The sequence below is a fragment of the Cryptomeria japonica genome, chromosome 11 (assembly GCF_030272615.1).
Source record: "Cryptomeria japonica chromosome 11, Sugi_1.0, whole genome shotgun sequence".
NCBI classification, from domain to species: Eukaryota; Viridiplantae; Streptophyta; class Pinopsida; order Cupressales; family Cupressaceae; genus Cryptomeria; species Cryptomeria japonica.
In genome coordinates this window covers 199,194,509-199,220,529 of record NC_081415.1, presented here as the reverse complement: position 1 = coordinate 199,220,529, position 26,021 = coordinate 199,194,509, and the positions used below count along the sequence as shown (strand labels likewise).

The 26,021-nt window shown below is 41.6% G+C and overlaps 1 protein-coding gene across 8 annotated transcripts in view; it reads left to right on the top strand.

Moving 5' to 3' along the window:
- Positions 1-26,021, top strand: part of LOC131041176 (CBBY-like protein) — a 172,234-nt gene that overhangs the window by 22,419 nt on the left and 123,794 nt on the right. For all 8 annotated transcript variants that reach the window (XR_009104983.2, XM_057974188.2, XM_057974173.2 and 5 more), the window contains exons 2-4: positions 21,746-21,795; positions 22,134-22,197; positions 22,559-22,607. Coding sequence is in view for 7 of the 8 variants with exons in the window: in XM_057974188.2 (XP_057830171.2) it covers positions 21,746-21,795; positions 22,134-22,197; positions 22,559-22,607 (163 nt within the window). In the remaining variant the exon portion in view is untranslated. The remainder of the gene's footprint in view (positions 1-21,745; positions 21,796-22,133; positions 22,198-22,558; positions 22,608-26,021) is intronic.

Here is a 26,021-nt window from a genome sequence, read left to right as displayed (position 1 = left end):
TTTTAGATCTCCTATCCCTTCCCTTTTGATTTTATTTTGTAGTCTGAGAATCACAACAAGCCAACTTGTGCAAATCGTAAGTCCCCTTGTGCCCCCAGCAAATCACATCAATCACTGAGTAATCCCGCAGTCAAGACCTGACAATCAAAGCCTTGAGGTCGTCCCCTTTGATCAACAAAACCAGCATTAGGGATTTCCTTATCTCAAGAGAGGATAGGACACTCAGCGAGTACATTCTATTCTGCGTTGGCCAGATGGAGTCATAGCAATGCGATTTCAGATACGTCAACAGTCTGCCACTGTCTTGATATCCTTATTAAATATATTGCACTCTATGTTAACATTTTCATTAATATTAACCTCTGCATGGAAACATTATCGGATTTCATATAGTAAAAGTATATCCCCACGCATACCATCAAGGTCAAGGATGCTACCACCATAGCTTAATACTATTCTGATGTGTTCTGATCCGTGGTTCCCCATCATATGTATCCCCTTTGTAAATCTGTCTTTGAATGATTTATTCTCTTTATAATTTATATACACATTGGCTGGTGTATGTATGTTAGATCTTCCTCTTCCGCGCCATACGTATTATATCACTCCTTATCTGATCTAACTCACGCTATATCTGTTCCAATATATATATAATTCTCTTCCCGTCTTTCTTTCCTTTAGGCTGTGCCCCTTTTATGCTCTTCATGAACCATACCTCCCTATTCCATCCCATGTTCCAATCTCTATATATCTTTACATCTAAGGATCATATCCTTTTGAATAGACACTTAACTGAAGAGACATGTCTTATTTGTTAATTGTATTCCTTCACTTGCAAATCTTCTCTAAATCGCACCTCTTAGAAAATCATTACTAGCTATAATCAAATCGCATGTTCTTAAGGATATGTTTCTTTGATAGAATATAATTTGCTTCCCTTAGCGCATCGTACTTAATTATCCTGGCTATTTATATTAATATGAATTGAATTCTGAATCGGCCAGCATGATAAGAACCGGTCTTAATACATTGCTTTGAAAACTGATCCTTGCCGATCGTTGCTTCTATAAGAATAATCCTTGCTAGTTAATTCATCTTCGAATATTGACTTTTCTTTTCCCTTGAATCAAATGACATCAGCAAGAGTCTATTAATTGTTGTTTATTCTAAACAAACACCCTCTGCATTTCCTCTTAGTAAACTCGCTGTCATAACATAAACCTTTAATTTCATCGTTGCTAGCACCGTAATTAACAATCAAGGGGACACTATGAAGTCTTACATATTGTAAGACAATTTCAAGCTTGTAATTATGATTTTTTTACTGTTTGGTCTAGTGCCATTTGTGGGGACATAACAAATTAGAGTATTTCTTGCATGGTCACGAAACCACCTGTTAACACAACAATCAGAAACAAAAACTTCATATTAAAAGCTCCAGCGGTTTTGAAACCACTTATTGATAGTAAAACCATCAGTCAACACAAATGATAGTATTGAAACCGCTAGTCTAGTTAGAATGGTAGTTTTGCCACAATTATTCATACAGGTAGAGCAACAGCAAAACAACTATGTCTCTTAGACAATTGGGAGTCCTTTTGTTCACAAATAAAAGTAGAACAATTTGGAAATTGAGGGCATGAGTGTCAATATGTTAGTAGCATATGGCGTATGTGTCTATTTAATTGTACACAGAGTGAAAATTTATGGAGCAGATTCCAATCACAAAGAAATCATCAATCTGATTGAATTCGCATTGAAGTATCAATATACAATTCTTCTGAGATGTTGAAGAAGGTTTTCTGCCAACTAGTTTTCAAGGCCACTCTCATACAAACCCTCATGTCAATTATGTTCATAACACGTGTTAAGCTAATGTTGACTCTAAGAAAGCTCTCTGTTCACATTGGGATCAAGACTATATATAGCTTTATTTAACAGCTTCAATAAGGCAAGGGTCCTTTGTCAACACTTCTAAGTAACACTTTGGCACAGCAAGCCATGCTTTCAGTCATGACAATTGCTAGTTATTCAACATAATTATATCATGTTTCATTCATACCTTTGTCGACTTAGTGAATGACATAGAAACAAAATAGTTGACATACACATCTGCATCCCTTGTAGTATCTCTTCACAAGATTGAATCATCAACTAAGACACTGCCAAAATGGAAAATTCATATTTGTGATATCCATATGGCCAATCTATTCAAGAATGAAAAGAAAAAGAGTGATTCTTGGTCAAGAAAAACTCCTAATGCAAAAAAAACATCAAGACAGCATTAAGATGAAAACATTTGTACCTCAAATGCTATTGCAACATGTATGGTATCAAAAAGAATAAGCAGATATCATACTCTTAAAATTTAGAACTTAGAAACCTTCACTTGCACTAAGAACACATGCAACATAATTTCCCATGTCATTATCTCAAAGACATAAAGGCAATCTATCTTTTTCTGTTTCAAGGCCCAAATCTAATACCATACATATGAAAGAGAAGAAATTTAGAAACCTTATGATTGAACTAGTTACAAAATGTGAGGACAATGAAAATGAACCAAAAGGATATAAACTCATTTTTGAAAAGAACATCACAATTAAGGCTTTAGATGTGTGTCATGCTTCTAATCCTCATCTTAATATATGTTAAGTTCTTGCTTTAACGCAAAGAGATATCCATGATATTGTGCAACGTTGGGTCAACCAAATTGGTCCTTTACATTTACAAGTGATGCAAAAAGAGGATGAGAGAAAACTTATTCTAAATTACGAACCTTGCCAATATCCAACTCTACATTGTGTTATTGCGAATTATTGACAAAAACATATCCTAGTTCAAAATTGCAACTTAAAGTAATGTTGAAGTTGTGCAACAGAAGCTAATTACATCACAAGGAGGATCTAAGGATTACAAATCTCCAAGGGTTGGTTTGGGATGTTCATGATTCAGTTTGAGAAATCAAAACTGACATTGCTTTAGGACAAGCAATTTTGGGAAGGGTGGACTGTCATGCCCCTGCCAATCTAAAAGAAGTGGCAGCCTTATTATGCCTTTTACAAATACAATTGACAAATAAAATGAAATGGATGCCTTGAAACCTGTTATGGTTTTGCCCAAATGGGATGATGAAGAAGCAACAATATCCAAGGTCGAAGACTCTTCAAATTGCCAAATTGAACCTCTACCAACTTCGGCCCTGCTGCAGTAATGTAGGTATGAGATGACAATGTAAAGGGCAGTAAATGAGCTCCAAACTATTCCCAATCTGATCGGTTCCAATGCTAGATGAAGGCGCCTCACTAAATTGTGAATCTCAAAGCTCATGCAAGAAGATATAGTCCAAATTGAAGGTTCCTATGCTCAGGTCTGATTTTCTGATCCACACTGAATATTGTCTTCAAACATGTGCCAAAGTCCATACAAAATGTTCCATAGGAATCGCCTTGCCTCCAAGATGTAATCACTGCCTTACAAGGTTAAATTCGATGCATCCACAATGAACTATGAACCAAATCGAAGATATCAAGAGGTCTGCATCAGTCTGAAGAATGACAGCAACTTAGTTCGATTCACCTCCTAATGTTCCAAGATGGCATCGCCTTTCTCCTTATGCAATATCACTGGTCTCCAATAGGAAGATTTGCATACACCAAACCACCAAAGATCAGAATCGTGACTAATGAAGTCTGAAGCAATATACCAATCTGATATAAATCTCCTTGAGATCAAGTGAAGGGACTGAGTTGTCCTTTCCAACCACTATCAACTCATTATGCACAATGTGGAAAACTGAATATCTCCCACTCCTAAGAAGAAACTAGGGTTTCGTCCAGCCCTTCTATCCAATCTGCTGAAGGTTTGCGTCCTCAGAGATTTCACCAATGCCATGCATCAGTCATTTCATCAAATCCAAATTTCCAATCCCCCTTGATCCTCTAACATCCACTTCTATTTATCCTTTTTCATCACCTTTCACGAGGTTCCTTCTAGAAGAGGGTAGGTACACTTTATTATTTAATATTATTTAAGTGACTTTTAATTTTTATACTTAAGTCACTTTTTAATTAAATGAATTAAATATAAAGTCACTTTTAATAATTAATTTATTTTAATGACTTTATAAGAAATTAATTTAATTAATTCCTCCTTATATCACCTATTAGCCTAGCGGCTAAAATTGGGGACATTACAGACTACGGGTCTTTCCAGTACATGAGCGCTGGAGAAAAAAAACACGACTTGGCCTCCCATTAGCTGATTTAATTTTATTGCCCAGATTTCCTAAAGTTGGAAAAGAAATATTTCACGCATGATGAAGTCTTCACGGGAACAAACTTCTTATTGGTTTAAACAATTATTTTTCCTTGCTGCTAAAGTCTAGGAAATACTTAATTGGGCCCGATTATTATAAGTGCCTCCAAGGATGCTAAAGAAAATCTAGACTTTAAGACTTAGAGTGGCCCCCACCAAATTAAGAAAAACCTTAATTTCATATAGGGAATTATTTATCCAAGATGAGCCTCCCATATAATGACTAAATAATAAATAATTTAATCAAATTATTTATTAGCTTATTTGATATTTTAGCTCTTAAGTTTATTTATTATTTATCCCTTATTTATTATTAATATTAATATTTATTTATTTATTTAATGAATTTTGGGGACATTACAGTGTGTATCTTGATAAGGCTCAAGTTCAGTACAAGAATATAACAGATACTATCTTAGTAAAGAACCTGAGTTGTAACCTGCAAACATTTGAAAAAGTTAAAAACAATAAGATTCAGAAATGAATAAGAAACATCTTTACCTAGTTTGGAGATAGGTGAGGCACTTCTCTTCTTACATACACTATGCATGGTTGATTCATTTTTGTGAGGATTTTCGATTGCTAAATTTTATTTGAATTATTCATTTTGTGTTAGTTTTTTTTCCATGTATATTAATTTATATATTTCATTATTCATATACCATATTCCAGTTTTATTGTATCCTGGGCTTTATTAGATTCTGTACCCATATCTGTGTCCATTTATCCTAGATGGAAAGACTTTGTGAATTCATACTATGTTTACCTCACTGGGTAAACAGGAATATGTAATGTCCCCTTCTCACTGATGTTCTTTCAGAGGTCCATTAGCCTATTCCTGAGACCCGTAGGCTAGGTGGAATGAGTAATCAGGGTCTAGCATCGATGAAACGAAGACTTACTATTTTTAGTAAGTCAGGGGATGACCGTTCTGGTGCCATTGTCCGACCGAACACTCCTTGCTTTGCCTCTGGACGCGATGATCATATTTTTCTGAGCATTAATTCTTGACTTACTATTTTTAGTAAGTGGCTGGGTGGCACATTTCTATTTTTGGCAGTAGTCAGGGGTTTGAATTCTGCAGCAGTTTGTGGTCGTCCGGGTTCAGTTTCATCTTGGAGGTGATAATAATCAGTGCGGGAGATATTTGCAACATAATTAAATATTATTTCCTTTCCTAAGGTTAATATTTAATTAATCTATTTATTGGATGCTGGTTTATTAAATTTGGGATTAATGCCTGTTTAATCCTAAGTTGGGCGAAATTCAATTATTTTATGGGATGTGAAATGTTTTTTTTAAAAGGGGATATTATTTCACTTTACATCGCCATTTTTGTGCCTAAGTGTCCAACGTGGGTCCTCCCCTCTCTTGGGCGTGACTTTTGACTTAGGGAGTTGGGCGCTACTCTTGGGTCCACATGAAAGTGGAATGAAATTCAAATGCAAGCGGGGAATTTGGAGGGATGTCATTTGGATTTGAAGAATGAAGTTATAAATATGAGGCTTGGGTTCCCATTTGCACCATCTTGAAAATCTGTAATGTTATGCTGCCGGATTGGCGACAAAACTTGAGGCTTCGGAGTGCGTCTCCCTAGTGCTACCCGGTTTCGTACTTGAAATACAGTACCTAGCTGTGCCTTGTATTCTCCTATCGCTTTCAGAGCTTTGCCATAGACATCTTGGTGTTGCAACGATTCTGGACTTGCTGGTTTTGCCTGTGGCTGAAACACATTTTTGCTCACGTCTCTTTGTTGGAGCGTCTGATAGTTATGGGTATTATTCCTATCTTCCTTCCCAGCACTGGCAAATAAGTTTGTAAGTTTTTAGCCCATTTGTTTGAGTATTGATTTAATTATGCAAAATCGAAATTCCTAATCTAGGCGTGGGTTTTTTGGGTTGCATTGGGATGCGTGCAAAATAAAAAGAGGGTTGTTTGGGGTGTGGCTGTGATTGGTTGTCATTGTATTGGATGTATGGTGGGATTGGGCTTGATTTGAGTCAATTCGGGTAAGAATTGAGTGAGTTATGAGTATTTTCATGTTTTCGTGGGCTGCTGGAACTGTACTTTCAGCCTGCAGAGCAGTGTAACAGAAAATTACAGTATTGTGTAGAAATCTGCAGTTAATCTTCTCATCTCATCTCCTTATTGTAAGGATTGTTTCAGTAGTACTGAGCATCCCCATTCTATCTGCTTATTTTGTACTTCCCACTGCATAAGTGGAAGAGGCTGGCTTGCCGCCTTCTCAGTTTTGTAATTCAGTTTTCTTTGATAAATAGTCCTCCCGCTGAAATATGCGGTAGAGTGATGTTTTAATGTAATGTCCTCCCGCTGAATAAGTGGTCGAGTGATAAAGTTCAATGTTTTGGTCCTCCCGCTGAAATATGCGGTAGAGTGATTGTTAATGCAATGTCCTCCCGCTGAAATACGCGGTAGAGTGATTGAACTTCTATTTCTTGTAATAGTTCTCTTGGTCGGTTTACCGCCAAGAAGTTTAGTTTCTATCCTGCTGGATAAGCAGAAGGGGATGGCTTGCCGCCCATGCAATTGTAATGTTCAGTTTGTTTATTGATGCTGACGATCCTCGAAACACCGTATGCTCTCACCCTCCCAGTCTGGGCTCTCGGTGAACAAAAGGTGTAAGGGTTCCCTTTAGTTGTTTTGCTTATTACTCTAACCTTAACGGGTAATTGTTGTGATTGAATTGCTATTGGCCTGAAAAAACAAAAAAAAAATTAGTGGGATATTACAGTGGTATCAGAGCTGGTTTTTCTGCCAGCCTGTGAGAGTCAGTGGGTTCAGAAGTCTCCATGAGTGACAGAGACGTCAGACACTACAACAGAGAACAGAAGAGACAGCAGTTTCAGGTTCCTATAGTGCCCGAAGAGGACACATTTTCAGAAGTACTGAGGAACAGAGGGAAGAATTTAGATACCTCAGATTCAGTGGATTCAATGGCAGATAAGACTGCAGAAACAAATGAGGCACCCGACAAGAAGGCAGAGAGGCAATTCAATGCCATGATGGACATGATGTCATTACTGCTGTCAAAGCTCAACCAGAACGTTGTTGGGACCCCTAATCAGCCCAACAATGGACCGGAAGCTAGCACTTCTAACATTCCTGTAAGCAATGGGAATGGGAGCAATAACGGGAGTAACAATGGAGGTTCAGCCCCAAGGCCTTTACAACCTGTCTTTTTGCCCAAAGAAGTACAACAAGCTGAAACAGAGATACCCACAGCTGATGAGATAAGAAATAGCTACATGGAGTATGCTTCCCTTCCTGGTGAGATCCGAGATATCCTAACTCTGGATCAATTCATGAATCAGAAAATGAAAAGAGGACGGAGGAATGACTACAAGTCTGCTGCCCCAAGAGATTTCCAGCAAGCTCTTGGAAGAGTGACCTTAGCACACTTTGATGGGAGCGCTAAGGGTACTGCTAGAGCATGGGTACAGAAGTTGGACAATTACTTGTCCTTGAGACCGATGCCGGAGGAGGATGCCATCAAGTTTGCTACCTTGCACTTGGATGGAGTGGCCCACGAATGGTGGTACCATGGGTTGGTCACCCTTGGTCACAACTTAGTCACCACCTACGCTGATTTCACCAACAAGCTAATTGAGAGATTTGACACCAGGGATCCAGAGGTGAAGTTTAGAGAACTTGCACAACTGAGGCAGCAAGGTTCCTTGGACACTTACGTGACTGAATTCCAAAACCTGTCAGTCATGGTGAGTAGCATCTCAGAGAAGCGACTGGTTGTCCTTTTCACTGAAGGACTTGAAGAACCATTGAGAGGATGGGTCAAAGCTTTTGATCCGCCCACACTGGCAGAAGCTATAAAAAAATCCAGAAGTATGGAGTTGGCTGCCCCTAAGAGTAAAATTCAGTCCAAGCCTTTCCCTTTCAGAAAGGATAAAAAGAAGTTCACTAATCAGACCAAGAGGTTCCCTCCGCGAATGGATGATGGGCTCCGTCAAGAGCTCCGGAGAAAGAATCTATGCTATTCTTGCAGAGAACCGTGGGTTCCTGGGCATAGGTGCCATGGAAAGGGGAATTTACATCAAATGGAAGGCTATTCTGGAGATGGATCAGATTCTGAAATTTCAGAACAGCAGACTGAAGTTGAGGACAGCGAGTATGAAGAGGCTCTTGAAGGGCCCGAATTTGGGTCAGAAGATAGAGGAGTAGTTGCTCAACTCTCGAGCATTCACAAGAATGAGTCTTTCAGAGTTCGGGGTGTGATTGGAGAGCATCGTGTCATAGCTCTCATTGACACGGGTGCAACACACAACTTCATTGATGAAAGAATTGTTGCAAAAAAGGGACTAGTGGCAGAGGAAGTTGAGGGCTTCAAAGTCATGGTAGCAGATGGCTCCACTATATCCTGTAATAGAATGATTTCCAACATGTCTCTGAAGTTGGGAAATCATGAAATCAGAGATGATTTCTTTGTGGTAAGCATTGGAGGGACTGATGATGCAGTCCTCGGGATTCAATGGTTGAGATCTCTTGGTGAGATCACACTAAACCTACAAACCATGGAGCTGAAATTCATGTCCGAAGGGAAAAAGGTAGTTTTGAGAGGAATGTCGCATGGGGGACTTAAGGTTGTATCCTTGAAAAGAATGGAGAGGCTGATCCGCCATAATCAGGTGGAGTGGGCAGCGGAGTGTTTGATAATGCCTTCCAATCCATTGGTGGATAAGGGCAATTATTCCTCAGACATTTCAGCAATGGTCAAAGATAAGAGCAATATTGTGGTAATACCTTCAGAACCACAACAAGAGCACAGAAAGTATCCTGAAGACATTCAAGCTTTGATAACTAAGAGAAGCAAGGTGTTCGAAAAGCCACCTCCTGGTAGACCTCCTGAAAGAGGTGCTGAACACATTATTGAGCTTGAGGAAGGAGCTAAGCCAGTCATGACTACTCCTTACCGATACCCCAAAAAGCAGAAAGATGAGATCGAGAAAGCAATTCAGGAATTGCTTGACATGGGTTACATCCGGCCTAGCAAAAGTCCCTTTGCTTCGGCTGTTGTTCTAGTGAGAAAGAAGGATGGGACCATGCGCATGTGTGTGGATTATAGATCGCTGAATTAGAAGACCATCAAGAATCGGTATCCTATTCCGAGGATTGATGAGCTCATTGATGAGCTACATGGGGCAGTGTTCTTTTCCAAAATTGACCTCAGATCGGGGTACCATCAGATTAGGATGAGAGCTTCAGATGTGGAGAAGACTGCTTTCAGGTGCCACTTTGGGCACTTTGAGTTCTTAGTCATGCCCTTTGGGTTGACGAATGCTCCTGCTACATTCCAGTCATGCATGAACGGGATCTTCCACGAACAGTTGAGGAAGTTTGTGTTGATATTTTTTGATGACATCCTGATTTTTAGCAGATCATGGAAAGAGCATCTTCAGCAGTTGGATGAAGTGTTGGGCATACTAGAATCTGAATCCCTGTTCGCCAAGGAATCCAAGTGTGAATTTGGGATGGAAGAGTTGCTCTACCTGGGTCACATCATCAGTGCAGGTGGTGTGAAGGTAGACCCTGAAAAGATTAGGGCTATCATCGATTGGCCTACTCCCGAAAACATAACACATCTGAGAGGATTTTTGGGATTGTGTGGATTCTATCGGAGATTTGTAAAGGGATATTCTCAGTTGGCTGCCCCCCTTACAGATCTTACCAAGAAAGGGGCCTTTGAGTGGTCTGAGAAGGCACAGACAACATTTGAGCAGTTTAAGAGGATCATGAGCTCCTGCCCGGTTTTAGCATTACCCGATTTTACCAGGCCATTTGAACTACAATGTGATGCGTCTGGAGAAGGTGTTGGTGCGGTCCTCATGCAGGATAAGCACCCTATAGTTTTTGAGAGCAGAAAGTTGAGAGGTCCTGAGAGACTATACTCCATTTATGACAAGGAAATGCTTGCCATAATGCATGCACTTGCAAAATTCAGACAATATTTGGTGGGAAGTAAGTTCATTGTCAAGACTGACCACAACAGTCTTAAGCACTTCATGCACCAGAAGGATCTGAATGAGAGACAGCAGAAATGGGTGAGTAAGCTACAAGCTTACGACTTCGATATTGAGTATGTAAAGGGGAAAAACAATGTGGTAGCAGATGCCTTATCACGGAGGCCCCATTTGAGCTCACTCTGCGAGCTTACTGCTGGTTGGAAAGAGTTGTTGCTTGCTGATTATGCCAAAAATCAGTTTGCAATCAGTCTTGTAGAGGGTACTTTTCATGATGAAAGGTACAAATTGGTTGAAGGATTGATACTGTACAAGGGAAGAATCTTCATAGTACCTGAATCTAAGTTAAAAGAGAAGATTTTGCAGACCTTCCATGACATTCCCCTTGCTGGTCACCAAGGTTATTTCAAGACATACAGGCAGATCCGGGAGAGATTCTCTTGGAAGGGGCTTAAAAATGATGTTTTGAAGTACATTAAAGAGTGTCATACATGTCAGAAGAACAAGGATGAGCACACTCTACCTGCTGGTTTGTTACAACCCTTGCCTATTCTTGGTCAAAAATGGGAAAGTATTTCCATGGATTTCATCACGGGGTTGCCTCGGGCTCAAGGAAAAGATAGTATTTATGTAGTGGTGGACAGACTTACAAAGTTTGCTCATTTTTTCGCCATTACCAGCTCTTTTACAGCAGCACAAGTTGCTGAAGTGTTCTTCCGAGAGGTATTCAGACTGCATGGTTTACCGAAGAACATTGTGAGTGATAGGGACAGCAAGTTCCTAAGTGCCTTTTGGCAGGAAATTTTCAGATTGTGCGGGACTGTGCTCACTCCAAGCACCAGTTATCACCCCCAAACTGATGGACAGACCGAGATAGTAAATAAGTGGGTGGAAGGTTATCTCAGAAACTATGTCTCGGAACAGCAGAATACTTGGGTGAGGTGGCTTCACCTAGGGGAGTATTGTTACAATTCTTCCTATCACATGTCCATCCGGATGTCACCATTCATGGCACTATATGGTTATGAAGCTCCTAGCTTCGCAGACTTGGTATTTGGTGATAGCAGAACCCCTCAGGCGAAAGATATGATACAGCAAAGTCAGGATATTCTGAGAATTTTGAGGGACAATCTACAACATGCACAGAATCAGCAGAAGTTGTATGCTGATCAACAGCGTATTGAGCGCACCTTTGAGGTGGGCGACATGGTTTATTTGAGGCTCCAGCCTTACAGGGAGTCTACTCTCAAGAAGAGTGGGGTTGAGAAATTGAAACCTCGATTCTATGGGCCTTTCAGAGTCAGTAGAAGGGTTGGAGAAGTGGCTTATGAGTTGGAATTACCGGCAAGCAGCAGGATCCATAATGTGTTTCATGTGTCTCGCCTTAAGAAGGCTTTGGGACATAATGTAGTTGCTTCAGCTGAGCTACCTCCACTTGATGAGGAGGGAGAGTTGGTTTTGGTTCCAGAAGCTGTCCTTGAATTCAGGGAGCGAACCTTGAGGAGAAGAGTGATCAGGGAATACTTGATCAAATGGAAGAATCTACCAGCAGAGGATGCTACGTGGGAGAATGAGGAGATTCTATTGCATCCAGCCTTACAGTTGCTTGAGGACAAGCAATTTTGGGGAGGGCGGACTGTAATGTCCCCTTCTCACTGATGTTCTTTCAGAGGTCCATTAGCCTATTCCTGAGACCCGTAGGCTAGGTGGAATGAGTAATCAGGGTCTAGCATCGATGAAACGAAGACTTACTATTTTTAGTAAGTCAGGGGATGACCGTTCTGGTGCCATTGTCCGACCGAACACTCCTTGCTTTGCCTCTGGACGCGATGATCATATTTTTCTGAGCATTAATTCTTGACTTACTATTTTTAGTAAGTGGCTGGGTGGCACATTTCTATTTTTGGCAGTAGTCAGGGGTTTGAATTCTGCAGCAGTTTGTGGTCGTCCGGGTTCAGTTTCATCTTGGAGGTGATAATAATCAGTGCGGGAGATATTTGCAACATAATTAAATATTATTTCCTTTCCTAAGGTTAATATTTAATTAATCTATTTATTGGATGCTGGTTTATTAAATTTGGGATTAATGCCTGTTTAATCCTAAGTTGGGCGAAATTCAATTATTTTATGGGATGTGAAATGTTTTTTTTAAAAGGGGATATTATTTCACTTTACATCGCCATTTTTGTGCCTAAGTGTCCAACGTGGGTCCTCCCCTCTCTTGGGCGTGACTTTTGACTTAGGGAGTTGGGCGCTACTCTTGGGTCCACATGAAAGTGGAATGAAATTCAAATGCAAGCGGGGAATTTGGAGGGATGTCATTTGGATTTGAAGAATGAAGTTATAAATATGAGGCTTGGGTTCCCATTTGCACCATCTTGAAAATCTGTAATGTTATGCTGCCGGATTGGCGACAAAACTTGAGGCTTCGGAGTGCGTCTCCCTAGTGCTACCCGGTTTCGTACTTGAAATACAGTACCTAGCTGTGCCTTGTATTCTCCTATCGCTTTCAGAGCTTTGCCATAGACATCTTGGTGTTGCAACGATTCTGGACTTGCTGGTTTTGCCTGTGGCTGAAACACATTTTTGCTCACGTCTCTTTGTTGGAGCGTCTGATAGTTATGGGTATTATTCCTATCTTCCTTCCCAGCACTGGCAAATAAGTTTGTAAGTTTTTAGCCCATTTGTTTGAGTATTGATTTAATTATGCAAAATCGAAATTCCTAATCTAGGCGTGGGTTTTTTGGGTTGCATTGGGATGCGTGCAAAATAAAAAGAGGGTTGTTTGGGGTGTGGCTGTGATTGGTTGTCATTGTATTGGATGTATGGTGGGATTGGGCTTGATTTGAGTCAATTCGGGTAAGAATTGAGTGAGTTATGAGTATTTTCATGTTTTCGTGGGCTGCTGGAACTGTACTTTCAGCCTGCAGAGCAGTGTAACAGAAAATTACAGTATTGTGTAGAAATCTGCAGTTAATCTTCTCATCTCATCTCCTTATTGTAAGGATTGTTTCAGTAGTACTGAGCATCCCCATTCTATCTGCTTATTTTGTACTTCCCACTGCATAAGTGGAAGAGGCTGGCTTGCCGCCTTCTCAGTTTTGTAATTCAGTTTTCTTTGATAAATAGTCCTCCCGCTGAAATATGCGGTAGAGTGATGTTTTAATGTAATGTCCTCCCGCTGAATAAGTGGTCGAGTGATAAAGTTCAATGTTTTGGTCCTCCCGCTGAAATATGCGGTAGAGTGATTGTTAATGCAATGTCCTCCCGCTGAAATACGCGGTAGAGTGATTGAACTTCTATTTCTTGTAATAGTTCTCTTGGTCGGTTTACCGCCAAGAAGTTTAGTTTCTATCCTGCTGGATAAGCAGAAGGGGATGGCTTGCCGCCCATGCAGTTGTAATGTTCAGTTTGTTTATTGATGCTGACGATCCTCGAAACACCGTATGCTCTCACCCTCCCAGTCTGGGCTCTCGGTGAACAAAAGGTGTAAGGGTTCCCTTTAGTTGTTTTGCTTATTACTCTAACCTTAACGGGTAATTGTTGTGATTGAATTGCTATTGGCCTGAAAAAACAAAAAAAAAATTAGTGGGATATTACAGAATAATACAGAAACTGAACAGCAATGCACAATGCAATTACAAAGGCAGTACCAGAATAAGCTTTCCATTAATGTCAAAAGATGTTCATATTATAATTTGTCGTCAACATTACCTGTCCTCCAACACCCAGAGGTGGTACAATATATGACAGCCGAAGGGGTGCGACACAACCGTCTCGACTCCAACTACCTACCCGTCGGCTAACTAACTGACCGCTGTAACTCATTATTACCGACGACAACATAAACATAACAACATAACATAATGATTATTCCCGACAACATCATCCCCCCCAAGAAAAGAAGTCGACTCCGACGACTTAATACAAAATAGAGATGAACAGCAGGAACTACTGACGCCAGGCGGGCCCGGATCTTATACACTTGCTGCGTCCTCGCCTGAAAACCCCTTTCTGCTACCATCCGATGCTCAAGTGCGGATTTCACCAATATGGCTTCCTTGGCCATCACAGTCCTCCTGTGCCTAACCCAAACTTGTCTGCAAAACACGTTTTTCAGTCTCAGCTTCCACCAACTGCTACTCAATTGATATTGTCTCCCTAGCCAATTTGTCCTCGATAGCCACCCGTGCTGCTCTCCCGGCATCCAACTCTTGGGTACGCTGAACTAAGTCTCATGCGACTATTGCCTCCAACCTGGTGGTCAGCTCCTCCCGAGCCCTCTGTGCATCCACCACGGCAACCTCATGTCCAACCGAGACATACTCCGAGTTCCTCAAAGCGTACCAGTCATGCCTGGAGGTGGCCACAATCCGCTAGCACAAATACTAGGAGACACCTCAAATCCTCCATCACACTCCCCAAAGGCTAAAAACTGAACTGAATAACTCCCTGGTGTCATACAATTGCGCAAACCTGCAATGCCTTCCCTCAAACTCTGTTTATTTCCAACCTCCAAATCTGTCTCCCTCTACGGCTTATGGCTTCCCTGCCAATACTTAGCTGCAGGCTTCTTTCTCACAAGATGGACAACCACAACACTTCCCGTGGTCTTCTGTAGCTCAAAATAAACTGGGGGTCTGGGGGCAACGCCCTCAGCGGGGTCGAGGGGCAGTGCCCCTTGCGGGGTCTGGGGCAGCGCCCTAGCGGGGTCGAGGGGCAGCGCCATTGCCGAAATTATTTCGGGAGGGACGGGTATATACAACATGGCACAGGGATAATGGGACAACCATTGCCCGAGGGGACGAGCAGTAACCCTGACGAAGATCACCAAGAACTGTTCGAAGGAGAACGAGCACTCACAAAAGATTTCTCTTGCATCCTTCAGGCGGCCATCGAAACACACGTACAGAGGGAAGCCACCATTGAGGCTGTTCCAGAGGATGCTGTGTGGAGCACGCTTGGTGTAAGCCCAGCGGTGAATCGGTTGATGAGCAATTTGCCTAACCTTCTGGCTCAAGCATTTTTGGCTCTTCAAAACCGCAGAGAAGACACCTACCGTGAGAACCGACGACAGCAAATCTTACGAGAATTTCATGAGCGCCAGGATGACGGACGTAGGGAAGACCGACGAAGGACAAATAATCCTTAAATTGTGAAGGGAGAGAAATAAAGAACACTGTTAGAAGCAGAAGAATTATGTTGATTGTATACAAAAGAATGAATTAATAAAGATGTGTTGTGTTTTGATTTATGTGTTGTGAAACATGAAATTGTACCACAATTAATGCCCAATTTACTGAATAAAGACAGAAATAAGAAATTAGAAACTGACGAGTGGGAGGCTGCGCAGAAGGCTTTGATTCTGGAACAACGTGTAGAACGTAGACGGAGGCTGAGGCAACTTGCCGAAGGACGACCTGCCGAAGGGTTGCCTGAAGGGAACCAAGGAGGTGTCACGGAAGGTGCAGAAGCCGAGGGGAATTTCTACGCGTCGCCAGACTACGGTAGAGCGAGAAGCCTTGAAGAGTTTTTGGAGGAAACTAGGTTACGGAGAGAACTAGTTGAAGAGACTCGAGATCGGTTCAAAAACTTATCTCTCACGCCACAAAGGGAGGATCACCGAAGGGAGCCGGGCACGGGTGACGACGAAGCGCCACAAAGGGAGGATCACCGAAGGGAGCCGGACACGGGTGACGACGAAGGGGAAGCTAACCGCACGGTAGGTACAAGGCAGAACACCGTACCTTCGGTCACCACCACAGGAGACATCAGCGGCATCGGAGGAAGTAACCGCACGGTAGGTACAAGGTAGAACACCGTACCTTTGGTCACCACCACAGGAGACATCAGCGGCATCGGAGGGAGCAGCGCCGGAGGGCAGACACAGCCACAACCACCTCCAAGTAGACGATTTCCATCAATGGCGACCAAACAGAAGTTGCCCAAATTCAACGGGGATAGCAAAGATGATCCCGCACGGCATTGCTGTACATGCGAAACCATCTGGACAGCCAACGGGGTGACTGACCAGGATGAATGGATGAAGCAGTTCCCCGCCACACTGAGAGGAGTGGCTATTGACTGGTATTCAGATTTGGATAAAACCGGGGTAACTACGTGGGATGAATTGAAGAAAGCATTCGAGAAAGAATTTCGGCTTCTCCGAGATGATAATGAGATAGTCTCTGAAATCTATGGAACAAAGCAAGGAAAGAAGGAGACCGTACGGGCATATGGCCGCCGGCTAAAGGAATTAGTCGGAAAGATGGAAAGCCAACCGGCTGATGGCTTAAAGAAGCGGTGGTTTGTCGAGGGTCTGAACCCTAAGCTACGACGAAAGATGAAAATTGTGCCTCCGACATCCTACGATGATGCATACAACCGGGTCATGGACTTGGAAAGTGAAAACAAGACGGCCAAAAAGAAGAAGAATAGATCTTCGTCATCCTCTGAAGAGGATACGTCGGAGGAAGAGAGTAGCAGTGATGAGAAGCCGAAGAAGAAAGTTACGGCCCTTCAGAAGGATATGGAACGGATGTTAAAAGAGTTTGAGACAATGAAGGGGACCACAAGCAAGGATGATGAACTGTGGTGCACGGATTGTAAGGAGAGCGGCCACACAAAGGGTGCCTGTCCCAAGAAGGCATTCTGTGACATCTGCCAGATCATGGGACATTCTACGAAGGAATACCCATACAATCTGAAGGCACGTAACCAACAAGTGCTCTTTGCACATGAGCAGCCCTCCACATCGGATTCAAACAATAATGCATCTTCCGGAGGCTACCGAGGGAACCGACAAGTTGGACGGGGGAATAATAATAATTCCACCAGAAATAGGGTCCAATACGATGCGAAGGGACGCCCGATGATTCAATGTAGGGCTTGCAATCAATGGGGTCATTACGCACGAGAGTGTAATAACAATGACACCGCTCCAAAGCTATGTCGGTGGTGTGGCCCCGGTGACCATGAAGATGCCGATTGTCCGAAGTCTGGCGTAGGGGCCAATCTGATTGATATCGAAGGCAACACACGGGGTAAAGAAGCCATCCTTGCTCTTACCCGAGGGCAGGCAAAGGAAGCCCGATACCCCCATCCCCGCACGGAGAAGCAGAGAATGACGGAGGCAAGGGAGGAAATAGAAAGGGCCATGAAAGCCCAATGGGGAGAGACACAAGAGTCATGTGGACCCTACTGCACAGACGCGGAGAGGAACATTGTACGACAGATGCTCCAAATGGAGGTACCTGTGAAACTGGAAGACCTCCTACACACCATACCGCAATTGGGGACAGTGCTGTTGGGCACAAAGGTTGATAAACCCAAACCGAGAGACATGGACGCTCCCATACTAGGAAGCTCGGCAACAAATCCAGTTGTACTTACCGTCAACAATGGCCGACACCCAGCCGTGGTGGAGATGGGCATCCTGGGCACCATCCTGACAGATACTATAGTAGACGGCGGTTCCGAAGTAAATGTCCTTCCGGAGGACACATGGAAAAAGCTAGGAAATCCCACTCTGTGGCCACCTACGTTTAATCTGCTAGGTGCAGACCAGCACGGGATTAAACCCCTCGGCATGTTGATGGCACAGCAAGTCACCGTGGGTGCACAACCTTTTGTACTCGACTTCGTGGTCATTCCATTGAAACAGAAAGGGTATGATGCCATACTTGGAAGAGGATGGTTGGTGGCAGCGAAAGCAAACCACAACTAGAAACGAAATACACTCTCGATGGAGAGCGGAGGCAAGAAATTCACTATTGATCTCCGGACGCAGTTGGTGAGTGAGGAACTTGCCTCTTCCTCGGGATCTGAATCCGAGAGGGAAAATGACCCACGAGACGAAGGGAGAGAGGGGATGGACCCAGATGCCGAAGGCATATTAAAAATCGGAGGTTGCTGTTCGGAGGATGACACGGATTCACTAAATGGATTGTTCCATTGGCAGCAGGAGGACTATGAGATTTTCTCACCCTCCTGTGACGTATTAAGCGTCGAAGGAGAAGTAGAGGAACCAGAGCAACCAACAAAGGTGTACCTGCCGGAATACAAAGAATATTGGAAGGGAGACGCCCCAAACCCTAGTGACGTAAATAATCCGAAGAGTGTCAGCAACGATTGGAACCCTGTGTGGAAGGCCGCAGCCTTCAAAATATTTATTATTCTTCTTCTTCTTATGTATGGGAAGGAGACCATGGTCCCTATAGAATTTGTGGTTCCAGGTCTTTGGATGGCCATGGAAAATAAACTTGCCACCAATAGGTTCAAATTGAAACCCTACCACGAGAAGCGCGTAGGGGACCTGAGAGGCCGGAAGGACACCCGGGAGTCCGGAGGGGGACCTGAGAGGATGGAAGGGGACCCGAGAGGCCGGGCAAGCGACTCAAGAGGCACGGGACAAAAGCAGGAGACTTTTGGGCGAGGAAAACTGAGAAGGATGAAGGGCGATCCCAGAGACAGGGGACCCGAGCCGAAGACTCTCTAGACAACTTCAAAAAAAAAAAAAAAAAAAAAAGAAAAAAATCGCACGGTCGTACAATAGCGACCGTACGGTCAAAAAAAAAAAAAAAAAAAAGAAAAAAAAAAAAGGGGGAAAATGGCCACCGTACGGTGGGACCAAGGTGACACCACCGTGCGGTGGAATCACCGACGGTGACACCACCGTGCGGTGGAACCACCGACGGTGGAACCATCGTGCGGTGGGACCACCGTGCGGTGGAACCATCGTGCGGTGGTCACACAGTGCGGTGGGAGCCACCGAAGGCCGCGCAAGGATATAAAACGCCGCACACCGTCGAGGAAAGGAAGAAGCCACCACACCGCACAGCCGACCTTGGCAATAAAACATATCCTGAAGGGCCGTGACTTTCTTCTTCGGCTTCTCATCACTGCTACTCTCTTCCTCCGACGTATCCTCTTCAGAGGATGACGAAGATCTATTCTTCTTCTTTTTGGCCGTCTTGTTTTCACTTTCCAAGTCCATGGCCCGGTTGTATGCATCATCGTAGGATGTCGGAGGCACAATTTTCATCTTTCGTCGTAGCTTAGGGTTCAGACCCTCGACAAACCACCGCTTCTTTAAGCCATCAGCCGGTTGGCTTTCCATCTTTCCGACTAATTCCTTTAGCCGGCGGCCATATGCCCGTACGGTCTCCTTCTTTCCTTGCTTTGTTCCATAGATTTCAGAGACTATCTCATTATCATCTCGGAGAAGCCGAAATTCTTTCTCGAATGCTTTCTTCAATTCATCCCACGTAGTTACCCCGGTTTTATCCAAATCTGAATACCAGTCAATAGCCACTCGTCTCAGTGTGGCGGGGAACTGCTTCATCCATTCATCCTGGTCAGTCACCCCATTGGCTGTCCAGATGGTTTCGCATGTACGGCAATGCCGTGCGGGATCATCTTTGCTATCGCCGTTGAATTTGGGCAACTTCTGTTTGGTCGCCATTGATGGAAATCGTCTACTTGGAGGTGGTTGTGGCTGTGTCTGCCCTCCGGCGCTGCTCCCTCCGATGCCGCTGATGTCTCCTGTGGTGGTGACCAAAGGTACGGTGTTCTGCCTTGTACCTACCGTGCGGTTACTTCCTCCGATACCGCTGATGTCTCCTGTGGTGGTGACCGAAGGTACGGTGTTCTGCCTTGTACCTACCGTGCGGTTAGCTTCCCCTTCGTCGTCACCCGTGTCCGGCTCCCTTCGGTGATCCTCCCTTTGTGGCGCTTCGTCGTCACCCGTGCCCAGCTCCCTTCGGTGATCCTCCCTTTGTGGCGTGAGAGATAAGTTTTTGAACCGATCTCGAGTCTCTTCAACTAGTTCTCTCCGTAACCTAGTTTCCTCCAGAAACTCTTCAAGGCTTCTCGCTCTACCGTAGTCTAGCGACGCGTAGAAATTCCCCTCAGCTTCTGCACCTTCCGTGACACCTCCTTGGTTCCCTTCAGGCAACCCTTCGGCAGGTCGTCCTTCGGCAAGTTGCCTCAGCCTCCGTCTACGTTCTACACGTTGTTCCAGAATCAAAGCCTTTTGCGCAGCCTACCACTCGTCGGTTTCTAATTTCTTATTTCTGTCTTTATTCAGTAAATTGGGCATTAATTGTGGTACAATTTCATGTTTCACAACACATAAATCAAAACACAACACGTCTTTATTAATTCATTCTTTTGTATACAATCAACATAATTCTTCTGCTTCTAACAGTGTTCTTTATTTCTCTCCCTTCACAATTTAAGGATTATTTGTCCTTCGTCGGTCTTCCCTACGTCCGTCATCCTGGCGCTCATGAAATTCTCGTAAGATTTGCTGTCGTCGGTTCTCACGATAGGTGTCTTCTCTGCAGTTTTGAAGAGCCAAAAATGCTTGAGCCAGAAGGTTAGGCAAATTGCTCATCAACCGATTCACCGCTGGGCTTACACCAAGCGTGCTCCACACAGCATCCTCTGGAACAGCCTCAATGGTGGCTTCCCTCCGTACGTGTGTTTCGATGGCCGCCTGAAGGATGCAAGAGAAATCTTTTGTGAGTGCTCGTTCTCCTTTGAACAGTTCTTGGTGATCTTCGTCAGGGTTACTGCTCGTCCCCTCGGGCAATGGTTGTCCCATTATCCCTGTGCCATGTAGTATATTCCCGTCCCTCCCGAAATAATTTCGGCAACAGTGCCATCCGTGTCTTCCGTTCCCGAGTTCGTCTAGGCAACGGCGCCAAATGTTTACCTCACTGGGTAAACAGGAATAATACAGAAACTGAACAGCAATGCACAATGCAATTACAAAGGAAGTACCAGAATAAGCTTTCCATTAATGTCAAAAGATGTTCATATTATAATCTGTCGTCAACATTACCTGTCCTCCAACACCTGGAGGTGGTACAATATATGACAGCCGAAGGGGTGCGACACAACCGTCGCGACTCCTACTACCTACCCGTCGGCTAACTAACTGACCGCCGTAACTCATTATTACCGACGACAACATAAACATAACAACATAACATAATGATTATTCCCGACAACATACTAGAGCAAAGCAGACTGTGAGATGCTACACAACTGCTGGGAAACAGTCAGGAAAACTTCCAACAAAATGCTTAGATTATTGTAAAATTTTTCTCTGTATTCATAATCTTTATCTTTCAGAATACTAAGTTATTTGTAAACCTCACATTCATTATGAATAATGCTTCAAAGCTTGCAGAGATGTTTTAAATAAGTCAATTTTTTTTTTGTTCTCGACTTGTAAATATAGAGCAATGATGATTTGAATCATGATTTCTTCTTGGTATGCTGAAATTTGAGCCATACTCTTTTTAGTTTTTTGTTCTATCATTAACATGCATATTTTTCCATTTTGAACATGTTAACGAAACATATAGTGCTTCCAGTTGTCAGAAACTATGACTAATAGAGATACTATTAGTGTCTTTACTTTTCAGGGTCATCGCTGATGTTGGTTTCTCAGGCAATTACCATGCATTTAATGTAGGTAGGTCCAAAATCAATTTGATAAATTAAATTGTAACTCCAGCTATTGTTTGTTAATTTTTTTTCACAGTTAAGTTCAAAATGGATTGGAACTTTTTTCCTTCTTCAGCTATAGAAAAAAAGTATAAAGAATGGAAATGAACATAGAAAGAAAAGAAATACATTTGTAGGGAAAAAGACGAAGGTTCTGAGCAGAGTGAATGGATATAGAGAAAAGAATGGAAACATATTTTCCTTTGCATTAGAAAATCAAATGGATTAAAATTCTAGGAATGAGTAATTGATTGTATTAGAGGCCATGTGCTATGACTACCACTCTTGTGGCTTTGTGAATGGCAGCTTTCCAGAAACTAGGATTGAACTATGCAAGTTGGACACGTCCAGTTTATATGAACCTACTAAGGTTTGGCATCTGAATGTTTATCATCCTCAACATGTTTTTTTCTGACTTGCTTTTGGATATTATTATATTTTATTGATTTTGGTTTGCCAGGATGATTTGAATTTGAGTATGTTTATAAATTTTTAATCTTGGTTATATTAAGTAACCATTTGTATGTGAAAGTCAAATCCAAAGTCTTCGACCATTTTAAGGGGTTTGTCATTTATTTTTTAAGATAGAAATCAAATTTCTGTTTTTAAATTGTCTTTATACTGTGTATTTTGACATATTTCTGAAAAATAATAGGAATGTGGAACCCATTTGAGGTAGATAGCAGCTTGCAAAGTGATGTCTTATTGCAGTTTCCTCTGGATTTTTGTAGGAAAGCAGGTGGAGATGATAAAAGGATGCTATTTTTGTTTTTTGATAGGGTATGCCTTTCTCTGCACTCCATTTTCTGTACTTTCCTTGTGTTGCATTTATTAAAATAATATTGTAATATTTAGTTATAAATTATAATGGTCAATAAGTTGTTAGGACTGACTTTGGGAATATTCTTTATTCTCATAGTTGTCATCTACTTTTCTTAGTTGTTGATCTTATCTTTATTGGATAAATCATTTGTAACTCTTATTTAAGCAGACTTTCTCTGCTTTGTTAATAGGAAATATCTTGTTAATCATTCACTGTGTCATTACTTTTTGTAATATGGTATCAAAGCTCGAGTTTTTGAAAACCTTAGGGTCGGTGAATTTGTGAATTTCACGGACTACGAGACGTAGGAGAATGTGCCAAAGGACATTGTATGAAACAATACAAAGCTGTATAGATTAGCAAGGGAAAGATAATTGTGACATTTTGAAGAAAAAACACACACTTAGGGGGGGTGAATCAGTATAAGAATTTTTTTTTCTATATATAACTTTAGCAATCTTAAGTAATAATCAAAACATCCACACAAGATCTAGCAAATGAACACAAGATGCACACATGATTTTATGTGGAAACCTATGCTCCACGGAGTTTTAGGGATGGGGACGTGTTTCTGTATGGGGGTACTTTTGGGCCGTTTTTAGGGGACGGTAGGGGATGACTTTTAAAAAAATAGGGGGATGAAGAAAGTCTTCATGTAAATATTATATTATATTAAATTTAAACATTATTATGAATTTTAAAAATATTTTAATATAAATATGTTTAAAAATTTAATTGAAATATTATTAATATATAAACGATAAATATATTAAATATGTTCGACTTTAACATATAAACTTTTGACAAATATTTATTAAACATATTAATTTGCTTACTGAGCTGATCAATTTGAATAAATCATAGAGGGCTAGAATACGACAGCTTGCTGATAGAATGGAGTGAAGCACCTGTAGAGAGCCATGAGAGAGCAAAAGAATGGAGTTGAAAATCTCTAGGATGTGAAACCCTAGCCTGTTAATGCTCATCAGGTTGAGGCCATTTTTCATCAGCATAAATCAAGTTTGCAAGGCAAATTTCCAGACTAGGTCTGAAGGAGGAGTTTTCCAGCACTAAGTGGTGCATTTCCAGATTTAATGTATTACTTCCAGACTTGGGAAGTTTTAAAGATGCATACTTAGTGAGGTATTAGTGTTATTTTATTCATTCCATGGTGTTTTGATGCAAAATCTGTTTGTTTTGCAGGTCTAATGCAAGGGGAGAAACATGAAGGTTTGGACTTGAGGAATGAAGACAAGAAGATACACAAGATGAAAAGACAACATCAAGACTCAACACACTGCAAGGCTCAAGGAAATGCATTACTCTAAGAGGAAGGATTTTGCAATGACCTTGGATTTCCAAGGAAATCCAAGATCAAAATGGATAATGATGAGAAAGAGAAACACTTCAAGGAGGAATGAAGAGGCAGCCTAGGATTGAATAGTATCAAGCAAAGATGTAAATATCGGCTAAAAATTGCCTAAATCGCGATATATCCCAATCCAAAACCCTAGCTGATTTAATCTCCATTTAAATTGGGCACGATTTTTTTGGGTTAAAATCGCAAAAAAAATCGTGCAAAATACAGTAAAAATCGCGGGTGCGGAAATTATAAAGAGCCTTTATAATTTTTATGGAGGGCAAAGTCTGGTTTGTTTAGTGCGCGAGAGGGAGTCGCGACGGCCGAAGTCTGGTTTGTTTAGCACGCGAGAGGGAGTCGCGACGGCCGACGGGTTCCACGAGTGACGGGATCCAAATATATTGATGTTTCTTGTTCAAGTGTCTGCTAGGAGTTGTGTTAGAAGTTAGAACTAAGATATTGATGCAAGTTATTGATAATAAATTTATAATGTATTGATATTGATATTATAAGTTTATATAAAGGTCTTATATAAAGTTATAATATATTGATATTGATATTTATTTGCATGTCTTATATAATATATTGATATTTTTTAGAATATTTTAAGAAATTATATATTTTCAAATGTTCGATAATTTTGCCGATTTTTTGCCATATTCCCATTTTTAAAAACATTTTCGGCCAAAAGATTTATTGCCGATTAAGATATTTACATCTTTGGTATCAAGGGTTCATTCCAAGGCAAAACAAGAAGAATATTACTTGATCAACATGAAGGAAGAAAGTCATTGCAATATGAAAAGAATAATTGCAACACAGGAAGTTCTACATCAAAGAATCAAGTTCAAGAACATTCAAGGTGAAAGCTTTCAAAATTGAAAGTGAAATTGCATCACAAGAAGGAAAATTCCCAAATTGTGAAGATGGAAAAGTGAAAAGTGATCAAGGAGGAAATATAGTTTCAGAAGAGTTAGTCAAAGTTGGAAACTTGATCAAGATGATGCAATTTGGGAATATGAACCTATTTTATTCAAGGAAGAAGCAAGTGACATTTGTCACTACATCACATATTATTGAATATACCTAACCTTGTTCCTTATTGGTCCTTCACCTAAAAGGACGTGCATTCAAAGCAATGTAATTTTCTCATTGGTCAATGAGGTGTTAGTTGTAATTACCCCACATTAGTCTTTTATTGTTCAAATCTTGGCTGTTGATTTCAAATCAATCTTGACCCTTGAATTGTAATTCGAAGTCTATAAAAGGCTTTCTCTTCTTATTTGTAAAGGTTAATAAAAGAGAATAATAGAGTAGTAGGAGTTAGAATAGTAATAGGAGGAGGAGACAGATTCTTTCCAAGGCTATGTTGGAATAAACATATGACTTCATTGAAGATGTGGTGGATCTTTATGTGTTGTTTCTACATGTTGCATGGTTTCTACTTCTTCAAATTTAGTTAAAGCTCATTGATTTTGATGGAGAAATGTGATGATATGTGATGAATTCCTTGGTGTTCATACCATTTGTAATATGTTGATTGTGAGTCTTAGTGCATGGTTAGTTTGAACCTCATTGTTGCAATAGTTCTATTGTGGATATTCATTTGGATTGGGCTAGCATTGGGTATTTGAATGGATGTTTGCAATATGAAAATCATTTACTACCTTTGGAGATCGCATCAGTTTTGTGTGGTTGTTGTTATCATGGCGAAGCAAAGCTTGACTTAAGGAGTTTGTTTATCTAAGCATCATTCATTATCATCATTGTTCATAGGTCTAAATTAGATAAGATTCTCTGTCCCTTTCCCTTTGATCTTTGTTTGGTAGAAGTAAAGTTAGTTTCCAAGTTCCAGCTGCTTTGTTGAAGCGTAAGTCCCTTTGTCATACCAACATATCACATAATTTCACTGAGTCTATCCAATTTGCATGTCAAGACTTGACTAAAGGAACCTTGGGGTTGCCTTATTTGATCACATTGTTTAGCATTTGATGTTTCCTTGTTCAAAAGA